This window comes from Solea solea, chromosome 18, assembly GCF_958295425.1.
Source record: "Solea solea chromosome 18, fSolSol10.1, whole genome shotgun sequence".
NCBI classification, from domain to species: Eukaryota; Metazoa; Chordata; class Actinopteri; order Pleuronectiformes; family Soleidae; genus Solea; species Solea solea.
In genome coordinates, this window is record NC_081151.1 from 1,774,657 (window position 1) to 1,786,673 (window position 12,017).

Consider the following 12,017-nt stretch of genomic DNA (forward strand, 5'->3'; position numbering starts at 1 on the left):
GCTACAACGTGGTTGTTAGGGTGCTTGTACTCACGTCGAGGTTCCTCTTATCAATTGCCATTGTGGCAATCATGGTGGTCATACAGTTGCCCCCGAGGCTGTCCCTAAGCACGGACGTTAACATGGAGTTTCTGTAAGGAATATGCAAGCGATTCTTCTCTGACAAAGCGATGATCACCTGAGGAGCAGATCAATAAAAAACTAAACAGCTGCATGTTTGTACTGCATATATTTCATCACGTACAAAAAATAAGGTATACTAATAAAATAAAACGCATATTTTCCATGTTAAATTCCACATACGCTGCATTATGTGAAGTGAAGTAAAGTACAGTGCATACAGTACCTGCTCCAAATAGTGAAGGGAGAGGTTGATGTACTTGGCCTCAGTGAGCTGCAGCCCATTCAGGCCGGTCTTGCTGACCCGATCCGATCCAGCCAGATCCACCAGGTGGAGCTTGGAGCGCTGCACTGTGGCTGAGCCTGGTTCTCGTCTGCACAAGTGCACAGTGAAAATGCAGTGGGAGCGCGTCGACGCCTGGTTCATGGGAGTCTGAAGAAGGTAGAAAGAAAAGAAATGTGAAGCAAGTGAGTTAATATTTGGAACAACGCGGTCATAACGTTAGAATGTCGTGTGGTTTGTGTGAGAGACGTCTGAAATGCCCTATAACTGGTGGTAGACGCGGTATTCCCATAACAACGTCAAACATTTGAATCTTTTTTGAAGATCAAAGTCACACCACGTGTAACTGATGAGCGGTAAACACGCGGTGTCAGCTTCACGAGTGCTGAGGTCGACTTTCAGATGGTCAGTAAAACAGCGTTAGTGGGGTTCAGAGCAGCAACAGACAGAATTAGAGAATGAGTCACTCTGCACAAACAAGCTTTATTAACTGGAGGAGGATGGAGCGGGTCCTCGCTGAGAGGATAAACAAAGGAAATGGATATTCACCGGCCAAGTGCTGATCATGAACCTCTTATTGTTTTTGTGCAACCATCTTGTCTTGGACATGCATCTGGATCAAGGCTGCCATTCTTTTCCTTTTCTGAAATCTGACTGATCGACGACGTAGATTGACTTTCTCTCTCTGCTTGAAAACATCATCGCAGACATTCCAGGTCTTTCGCTCTAAAAAGGAGCGTTGACCCTGACTTGTTGTTGGCATGCATGTGCCAACGCCTGCCTGTTAGGGTCATGACAGCTCATGACATATCTTTCACCATCTTAACCCGTAGCTGTCATCCAAATTCTCTTCTTTCTGCACACCGCTGTGTCTGCTCCATGTGGGATGTGTAAAGAGATCACATTCCTACTGTTACTGCAAACATGAGTGTCCTAATGTGTGCGATTGATTAACATCAATCAACCTCAACAGCAACAAAAGTCCTGATCTTGTCTTGCTCTTTTTTAGGAATTAATCTGTGGTCATCCAGAAGGCATTTTAATCCATCGTCACCTGACTCACACTGTGCCACAGAGAGTACTCAGTGTCCTGACTGAGTTGGTCTAAAGCATTCTCTGTTTAAAAGAATCAAAGTAGTGTCAATGTTTTAAACATTATCTTTTTAAGTGTGTTTTAATGGTGACATACACTATAAGCAGCTGTTAATACAAGCACTACAGTGGAAATGCAAACAAGAACCCTTCGATGAGTGACAGAGACGCAAATCCCCAGAGATTAGGACCCGACTCAATTGCTCCTTAATGTCCTTAATTTGTACAATTTCATTTATCAAGATGAAGCATGAGCTGAGAAAGTCTGGCTGTGTTTTGACATGTGCTTCATGTTGACACACCCCCTGTCATCATATTAAGATTCTTTGAGGAGCCTCACTTAAACTGTCAGCACAGTCAGATAAAAGCACATTACATACAGTATGTGTATATTTAAAATGTTGCCTGACTTTTGGATAAACTTCTGAATGAAGACTCGATCCATAGCTTTCCTATCTTCTATATTAAACTAACTGCTAAAGAAGGACAGCAGGGAAGTGATAAATCCTCGTGCTACAGTATAGAGTGATTCATGGTTGTAGACTAAGATCATTTTGCGGGTGAAATTTCATCCGGGATCACACGTGGCAGCAGCAGGACGGAGAAAGGTCGCGCATCCCCACGTGTGAGGAGGACAAGCGAGGATGCAGAGGCTGAACCAGATGAGACCAATCGTTTCCCAGCGAGGCTGAAGAAAGGGTGAGGAGTTGAGAAGGTGCATTTTATTTCCTGTCCAATAAAAGTGCAGAGGGGATTGCCAGGTCCCAGAGTGAGTGAGCTCATGTTCTGGTGAGTGTGGTGTGAATGGATGTGTCACTTTCATCCACAAGAGAAGAAAGACAGCACTATGTGAACTTTATCTGAGGTCTAGGAGGAGCGAGGACTTCTGGGATGAATCTGGCCTGGATAAATTGTTCATGATGCTTCTTTGTTTGCTTTAGGCTCAAGAGAAATCTTCTCGTGGATAAAGTGCCAGAGAGGTCGTCATAATAGATTGTGTGTGTGTGGGTGGACTCTGGTGAAGGCTCCCTGCTGAACTGTGCAACACCCCTGCAGCCTGATCAAACACAGGTTAACTGACACAATCCCAGCTATTCAACCCATATTCCATCTTATATCCCACAACTATGCAAAGCTTCTATGGTCAAAACTTAAAAGCAAATCACTGATTGAAATCCGATTACTCGGTTCACTTTTACTGTGTGTTATTTACATAGAAAATAGGAACAAGAGTAAACAAGGTGAGACCGGGCCTTTGCTCCAAACCTCAGGTTGCAAAGCAAAAAGCTGGCCCACCGCAGGTCTCATCAGTGTGGGGAGTCTGTGTGTCTGAGTGTAGGAAAAAAACATACCGACATAAACAGAAATTACAGAGAGAATGCTCGGTTTTACTGGGAAAAACGTGGTAAAGTGGACCACGGGACCAAAATAATATTTTAGAAGGGTCTTAAGGTAGTTTTTAGAGGGCATATGCATTTACAGCATATCCAGAAAATATTCTTTATTACACTTACGGTGGGTGTGGTTATGTATTTGTGCATACTCTTTACAATCCTGACTGAAAAACAGTGAGGATGCAGTGGTTAGCAACAAGGCCTCCAGTTTTAATCCCAATTCAAATGTTGGTTTTCTCCCACGGTCTAAAGACCACGCAGATTTGGGGCTCAGGTTAAATAACTCTAAGATGCACACGGTGTAGTTTCCCTGTGGGAGCCAATGTTTTTACCTCTGCGATCATACGATTGGTGTCTCCCAGGAAAAGCAGGTTCAGAGCCTCTTCCTCGTTTCCTGCCTGCTGCAGCGAGAGGTTCCGAAGGTGGATATTTTGGTCGGAATCTTCCATGATTGTTACTCTCCTGAAAAAGGGGGAGAAAATAGGGAGGAGGGGGGGATAAAAAATGAGCTAAAAGACAAGTCAAGACAAATCTAATCAAAACCAAATAATCCACACTGAGTCAACTATGAAAAAACAAAATAAATGTACGTCGGTTATGTATTATGTCATGTATTTCCCCGCCTTGGCCTCGTTCAGCTCTAAATCCAAACAAACCACATCTGTGCGGCCTGTGACCCCAGTATCTGTGCAGGGGTTCATAACTTGGTAACAGACAGGTCTCGCTTCTAAAAATAAACAGGTGATGAGCTTTTAGCCGCACACGGCACCCTGAAACAGATGGGTGTGAAACCATCATGTGACACTACGGCTACCGGACTGAGACGTCAAAGAGGGGACGGACGACTGCAGAACACGTGGTTATTAGATTATTGTGTCAAAGTATGCAGGTCAGTGAATTAGCCTGATAAAGCTGTGCTCTTTGATTATAGACTGGATCGTGAAAGGATTGTTTTCCTAAACAGCCTCATCCACTCTAATTGCACTACAATTAGTGCATTTTTAAACAAGTGCAAATACCACAGTCTTAATGATACCAATCTTAAATGAATTTAAAAGATAATTCACTGACTCTTCCACATTTAAAGGTCAGGGATAGTAATAATGCACAGATGTAGACAGAAAGCAATTCAAGAAAAGAAAACGTGTGTAAAAATATCATAAAGAAGAGAATAGATACTGTAGGCAATAAAAGAGAAAAGGCATTTGTAAGAGCCACAGCTTCTCCTTGAATCAGCAAGTGTGGCTGCAGCATGGTTAACAGCGGGCACCAGCTATTTGCAGAAGACTGTGATTTGTGGGCATCTAAACCTTGAGCTGGATTCTCTGTAAAATGAGGAAAAGACTTCAATAGACCTGGTACAGGGAACACCGTGATGTACCAATAAAGACAAGTGGAAAAAAAATAATAATATGATGGACAGAAAAACCACAGGACAGATAAAAGTCGAAAAGAAAGAGAAGCGACAGAGGAGGAGGACAATAAATCAATGTAAAAAAGAAGGAGATGGTTATTAAAATAGCTTATTCCTCAGACCAGCTGCAACAGCGACAGGCTATGAAAAAGGATTTTTCCAAATGACCCTCCTGCCCTCTACTCCAGCGGCTCCATCTGCCACCAGGTTGCCCACATTCGTGGCCGTCCCACAGTCTCATTCTGTCAGTTGGCAGCTGGTAGTCGGGCTTGGTAAATACTACAGTCTCCACACTTCACCACACACTGACTCTCCAGGCAAGGCTGTCAAACGGCTGCTGAGGAATAAGACTTGAATAAAACCCACAATGTTTGGGAGAACGGACAAAGTGATGAGTGGCCCATTCGGCTTTAAAATATGACGCGCATTTATAGTAATTACTAACAAAAGTCAACAACTCGCTGCTTTGTATAAGTGCAGTTTGTTTTCCTCAGGTTACGAGTAATTATATCACCAAAATATCTGTGGCAAAAAATAAAAGACAAACACTAACGGAAGGTCTTCCAGCTGAGAGGCTTCATGTCGCGAGTCCAGGAGGTCGTATCCCATGTCGTTGTAAATCTCCAGGTAGGAGATACTCGTGGTGTAAACCACTCTGCTGTCCTGTGGATGAGGAGAAGAAGAAGATGAACGACTGTTAGTAACAATGTATTGACACTTGGCTTTCATCTACATGCAGGTGCTACACAGCACAGGTCATTCATCACGTCGTGCTGACCTGGCTGAAGCATTGGAACAGATAGGACAGGGTGCGGGGAATGATGCCTCGATCGCTGTAGCGCTCGGCGCCTCCAGTGATGGTGAACGTCTTGCCGCTGCCCGTCTGACCGTAGGCAAACACGGTGCCGTTGTAGCCGGCTAATACACTGCAGACACACACACACAGACTCCACTCAACCAATGAACACCAATAATGAATAAATAACTGTGCCACACTGATGTTTATGTATGTAAGTGGAAATGTAAGAGCTGTATAAGACCCCGGAGAACATGAGCTCATGCACATTATCTACTGTAATAACACTAACATTCATCACACTGTAAATATCAACATGTGGCGTCAAGCTGATCTCATTACTTCTTCTTTTTCTCTGAGCTCCTTTAGTGGGTTTTATTTATACTTTTCCTAAAGGAAAATATACACGTACTGGAAATGCGTCTAATTTGGATGAAAATCTCCTGAACGCTGATAACACACGGTCTACCCGTCATACTGAGCACAAAACTGCCGACACTCAATACCATCTGTTTTTTATTTCTTTATAAGTGAAAGCAGATCCGTCGAATCAATACACAATTTCATTGAAATGACTAATTTTCTCCCACAATGTATTTGTTCAAATGTCCCTGCTCGATCTAAATCACTGAGAATAAATACAAACAGAACAAGGGAACATGTTAAACAGGTGATCATAGGTGCAATGATGCATTGGTCTGTGAATATAAGCACATTTCTTTGATTTGCCATGACATCACCACACATTTCATTTGCAACAGTGCACGAGGAGCGTCAAGTGTACGCTTGTGCAGATACTAGAGGTCTGAGTGAATTAAAGCGGACACTTTAAATCCAGGAGAAGATGGCACAGTGCTGCCAGTGAGGAAGAAATGTCTCAAAGTATGAGTGAAGGAAAAGGCCCAAAAAAACCCGCTGTACTGGACAGGGCCTGGTAAATGTTGGTTTGGCACTGAACTGCGTCTGTGCTCATGCAAATGCCAGTAATAAGCAGTAGTATTTAGCTCTGTTTGACACTTCTGAACATCCAAAATGATGGTTGCTATTCAAGAGGAAGAGAAAACTGGCTTTTAATCTCCATAATACATTTTTCAAAATGAATTCTGAATGAATTTCTCACTTATTCTTATTCATCTGCAGTGTTTCCTTCCTCCTTACAGTTCAGTTTCATATAAAACACGATGTCCACTCATGGCGGCCGGTTAGTTGACCATTACACGTAGGTGTCCAGTTAGCGTGAGTCATGGCACTCAGTGGCTCAGTGTTCAGCTTCATGTCAGTGCTAATGATGCGGGCTGGGCTCCTCCACTTAGGTTTGGCTTCTTCCTGTTTACACTTCAATTTTTCCTGCAGATTGGCAACTCTTCTTCCAGCAGCTCATTTTTATATAATCTTCTCTTGATGAGACGCACTGTGTCCAGTATTTGAGGGCAACGCGGTAACACGGTGCTACTTTGAGGCTGCAGGTCTCACAGCCATGTGAAATGAGATTACACTGAAGATAGAGGGCTCGCCTTGCCAGCCCCGACATCATTACATTGGCTCTTCTCTCCTGGAGCCATTAATACTGGTTTGTTTTTGAACTACTGTGTTGGGGCAGAAATGACTGGTTTGGGTTACACCGCAGCAGAGACAGTGTGTGCTCGTGTGCAAGTGAAAGACTTTGAGCTTCTGGCTAAACTGGATGTGCGTGAATATGACTGAGTACCAACCAAAACAGCAACCTGACAGTTATTGTAAGTTGAGAGGACGGGCGCCTGCGTGCATGAAAGTGAGTCTTGGTGTGGTGACCAGGAAAGTGCTGCTCTTCAGAGGGACTCTCGACTTAACCTGAATAAATGTTTACCGACTACAGGGGCCATAGGAAAAACACTGTCAGCCCAAATTTGATTCTCTTTGTAATTTCTATAAAAAGACGCGAGTTTTCCTCTCAAATGTTGCCAGCTGATTGCTCATTGTGGGAACTGTTGGGTTTCTCTCTAAAGTATTGTATATCGTCCACCTCGCTCCGTAAAGTGCCTTCAGATGGCGTCTGTTATGATTTGGCACTGTACAAAAAATTAAATACAATCCGATTTGAATTTAAAACGTTAAATATTCGTGGAATTCAGAATATTCACGGTCTCAAATGACATTCTGCTGAGGGGAAAGGAAGTAAGGAACTGACACTGGTCTAAGAAATGTCTGAATGATGCTGAATGATGAATGATGATCACAGGATAAATGAGTTGTGTCCTCAAGGCTGAAGACGCTACAGTCGTATCAAAAGACTCAAAGACACCGAGCTGACATTGATACGGTAAAACCTGTTTGTGACTGAAACTATTTAACCTGATGTTTATCATCTGCCACAAAAGAGGAGGGGGGGAGGGGGGGGGGGCTGTTTAAAGGTTGGCTAGGGAGAGCAACCCAAAACCTTGAGTCAGTGAACCAGAGTAGGGTCAATTATATTAATGTCCTGAGTCAGTCGATCCAGGCGTCTCACTGTGTTGTTTATGTCTCTTTTAACATCAAAGATAATGCAAAGCATTTGTGGGATTCCAAAAGATTGATAGTATGTTTCCATTAAGCTGTCTTTAAGCAGAATGATGAGGAGCTGTAAAAACCTTGGTTACACGACTACAACACAAGTAACAATTGATGATTAGGAGTTCCTATTGTTGGCTACTTTCTTATTTGGATGGTAGTGCAAAGTGGGACCATTTAAGCAGGGTGTACATATGTGTTAAATAGTTTGTAATAGATAATAAGTAGGACCATTTGTATTAAAAACTTAAACCTGTACGAGTGAAATGTTGCTGTTGTCTCAGTCTAAATCACTTCCTGGGTGCAGGGTGGGAATGTTATATACGTCATAGCTTTTCAAGTTCTCTCCACGTTTGTGTGGCTTTTCTCTGGGTGCTCTGGTTTCTTCCTACCATGAGGAAACATGTGTTAGGGTAATGGCTCTCGTCAGTGGCCCTGACCAAGGCACTAACATTCAATCTTGGGAGTTGGTCCCCAGACGCTGCTCATTGGCTGCCCACTGTTCCTAGTTCTCAGAAGGTTCCTAGTAGAGGACGGGTAAAATGCACAGGATGAATTGCCCCACGGGGATTGATAAAGCGGGGACACGAGGTTGGTGTAGTGGTGTCAGCTGAGATTGGCTCCTCCTGTGGAGGATGAAGCAGTAGAACATGGATGGATGGATTGATAAAGTGACCTTAACCTTAATTTGAAGACTGAAAAACACTGAGAGTCGAGTGGAGCTCATAGGAATAATGAGCATTGTTTGAACTCGTGGTTTGATTTGTTTAGATTTTAAAAGCGACGCACTCCAATTTCAACAATCACAGTCTAGTATACTGGTCACAGCAATATTTAAATCATATTTAAAATGATGAATTCTGTTTCTTGTTCTTGATAGCCCGACATTTCCGGAAGACAATCAAATAAGAGTGTGCAGCTCAGCTTCAGTGTCTGTATCCTCTGTATCATCTGTGTATGACAGCTCTGTGTTCTCCTCACACTGGTGACGGCACAGTGTGCCATCTCGCCTGCCAGCTCAGGCCACTTAGTGGTTAAAGAATGTAAAGCATGCCAAACATCGCAGACACCCGCCATTTCCATCTTTAAGAAAGCTGAGCTTTACCGACTTCCTGTCAACGAGGCCGGCTAAAGCCTGTGTGGCCTGACCACGACATGGACCGATGAGCACCGCGATGAGCACCGCTGGGCACAGGTGGTCAGGGATCAGTTCTCTTTGACCTGGCACTGAAACAGATATTAGTATACATTTGACATCAGTAAGGTTGTACCTGTCTGCAACTGGTTTGGCAATGTTCTGAAATATCTCTTCTTGTTCGACTGCTTGATCAAACACTTTCTGGAACCTGGACAAAAAAAACAACAACAAAGACAGTGTCACCATGACACCTGTGAGCAACCACAACAGGTCTGAACATCCATCTGTTACTTCATCTGTTACCGTCACATCCAGTCAAAATGTTGCTGGGTTAATCGCACAAACATCCAAGGCTAAATAAAGTTAGCCACAGTTGTACTGAATAAGCACAAAAAGGAGGACTTTGGTCATTCTGCTTTTCTAAAGCATGTTTTATCCCACTGAAAAAAAAAGATGAGAGAGAAATCCGCCCAGGAAGATTGTTAAATGTGGACATTTTATTTCTATAAGGGCACGAGGGAACCTCCACAGGCTATTATAAGACACTGTGGTTCACTGAGGCTCTCAGTGTCCACTGCTGTCTCACTCCCTAACTGTGAATTTAGGGCTTGGAAGCGTGGCACGGCCCCTGCCAAGAGGGTATATGAGGCTGCTGCTTTCACCACCAGTGTTAAGCAGATGTTCTGGCTTTGCAGTGACAGAACTGGAGGTTGAATTATTCATGGGAAACATTTTGTTTATGAAATACTGATGCACCTTATTCTGTTTTATATTTATATATATTAACATTACATATTTCTACATCTGCACTGCAAACATAAGAGATGTCAAGTCATGTTTTGATGTTCTACACTCACTTAAGACTTGCTCATTTTAGTCTAATCAGAATGTAAAATGGACTGCTAATGCTTTGAGAAGACAATGAGACAAAAAAAAGAAGAAAATAAACCTCAAAGTAGGGAACAGAGTAACTGCTTTCTTCTCGATCACTGTTCTAGACAGTACTGTAAACTTCCAAGACCATAGTAGTTTAACTTCTAGGCCAAAATTAGGAGTGCAAATTTAAAAGTGCTCTCAGTCACTACCTGAACTTGTAGCACTCCCTCTTGTTGTTGACGAATCCATCAGCCAGGTCCCTGGGCACCACAAACTCCACAGAGGCACCTGTCTGCTCCTCATTGTCCACAGAGTACACCTGAGGGAGCCAGAGACAACAGTAACGTCAGACCAATGGTGGAAGGAGGACTGAGGAACATGAAGAGCTGATTATAACCACAAGAGAATATCTGGGAGATGCCACATCATGTCGTCAAGCAGTCAACAAATGCATTCATCCACAGCCTTTAGACAAGTCTACCATACGTTTTATGATTTGTACATGTTATTATGGTATGTGGTACCATAGATGCAGCCATATTTAAACAAAAACAATTCACATTAAATTTAAAGTATGACTTTGGTCACTTCTGGTATGTGTACTGTCTGCAAAGCCTGTAAATGATGCGTATATCCTGTGGAAAGCAACAGAGCTGGACAACCAAAAATGATCACAGTGTAAACAAGCTCGGCAATTTCACCTTTGGCTTGGGTCAGCAGAAAAGCTGTGCAGCATTTCACCAAGATAGATCGTCCTATAGCAGTGAAAGGACATTTAAAGCAAGAATGGGTGGGTCCATTCAAACACACCCTTCCTCCTCTGGGCTTTGACATACAGTATGTTCTGCCATATGTTTTCAATAGCCACTGATGCAATTACAAGCTGCAGGGTCTCAGGAGTAAGAGACACTGTACGACCCCAATGATTGCATAGTTTTTCATTGTCACACTGCCAGAAGTTAAGGTTCTGACCACCAATGTGCGATGGGCTTCAAACAGCCAGCCTCACGTTAAAGCCGTGGAGTTGGTGCGTTGTGTTTGGCTGTATTCTGTCAAGTGCAACAGAAAACCCACCAAGTCATTTGATTATGTCGTCTATCAGCTGCAGTGTTCAAACAATAAACAGGAATTTAAAGAGCAGAGGCCATTGTGCCAGAGGTGTTTTTCCAGGAAAATGTACTTCTGAAAAACATATGGAGCCAATAAAGAAACCCCTTTATCAAGTAACAATGAATACGTGTGTGTACCTTACCTTGAGAAGCGCTTTGGCATATTGGCACATATATATGTGTGTGTACAGTATGTCTATATATGCGTATATATATATATATATATATATATATATATATATATATATATATATATATATATGCGTATATATATATATATATATACATACATACACACACACACATATATATATATATATATATATATATATATATATAAGCATGAAAATGTCAGGGCTAAAGGAAACACAAGTACAAAATACAGTGTTATTTTCAATCTATAATGTTAATCAGTTACAATAAAGACACTGAACTTTACTGCTTGCTAAAACAAAAAAGGGTAAGTGACAATACATACCTTTATTCACAACAGAAATTATGTCAAGTAAAGTGAAGAACACAAACATTTAAAATAAAAAATGTAAGAAATAATAAGAGACGTCACGTGTGTGTGTGTGTGCGTGTCGCTACCTAGGCCCACTAATCAATTTAATTACGCACACACGTGCCAAAATGTCTGCCGTGTAAAGGCCTACTTTCGTCCTGCTATGACAAGGTATGAAAGTGTTTGTTGTCCACTTACAGTCGTTGTTTTCTTCGTGGGTTTAATGCGACCGTATATCTGTATCCTCTGTTTCACCATCGTCCTCTAAAGTGAGGAAAGTGCTCACTTTTCTTGACTTTGCTTCATCACACACCTGCGTTAGCTCCCTGATTAGCTCGCTGGCTAACTCTGGCGTTTACGTTGACGCAGAGGTTGTTTTTTTGTAGTTTTGTTGCCGCGGGTTGCTGGGTAACGCTGGCTCCCTCCGGACACGAAGATCGTCTATGGGTGCGAAGAGGATTCCTCGGTGTCAAACAACCTCCTCTCTTGAACCGCGAGTCACAGGCAGGTGTGTGTTTGTGTGTGTGTGTGTGTGTTCGTATCATTGTGAGGTCTAAAAAACGTACAAACCTATCTTTCTTTTGTCTGCGCCCCACAACCTTTAAAGGGCTTTTTCAGGGTTAAGACCTGGTTTTAGGATTAGGTTTAGAATTGAGTTCAGGTCAGGGTAAGGTTAAAGGTTAAGGTTAGGGTAAGGGGCTAAGCCTATGGTGTGTCCTCACTAAGATATAAAAACAAGTTTGTATGTCGTTTTTTGTCTTTTC

General features: G+C 42.6%; 1 protein-coding gene across 1 annotated transcript in view; it reads right to left on the reverse strand.

Annotated features, from left to right (window-relative positions):
* Positions 1-11,742, reverse strand: part of kif6 (kinesin family member 6) — a 42,803-nt gene extending 31,061 nt beyond the window's left edge. Inside the window, exons 1-8 of the mRNA XM_058614466.1 lie at positions 11,452-11,742; positions 9,849-9,958; positions 8,897-8,971; positions 5,082-5,229; positions 4,857-4,966; positions 3,222-3,351; positions 347-553; positions 35-178 (exon numbers count right to left, since the gene is read on the reverse strand). Of these exons, the coding sequence (XP_058470449.1) occupies positions 35-178; positions 347-553; positions 3,222-3,351; positions 4,857-4,966; positions 5,082-5,229; positions 8,897-8,971; positions 9,849-9,958; positions 11,452-11,511 (984 nt within the window). The 5' untranslated portion in view covers positions 11,512-11,742. The remainder of the gene's footprint in view (positions 1-34; positions 179-346; positions 554-3,221; positions 3,352-4,856; positions 4,967-5,081; positions 5,230-8,896; positions 8,972-9,848; positions 9,959-11,451) is intronic.
* Positions 11,743-12,017: the final 275 nt, after the last annotated feature.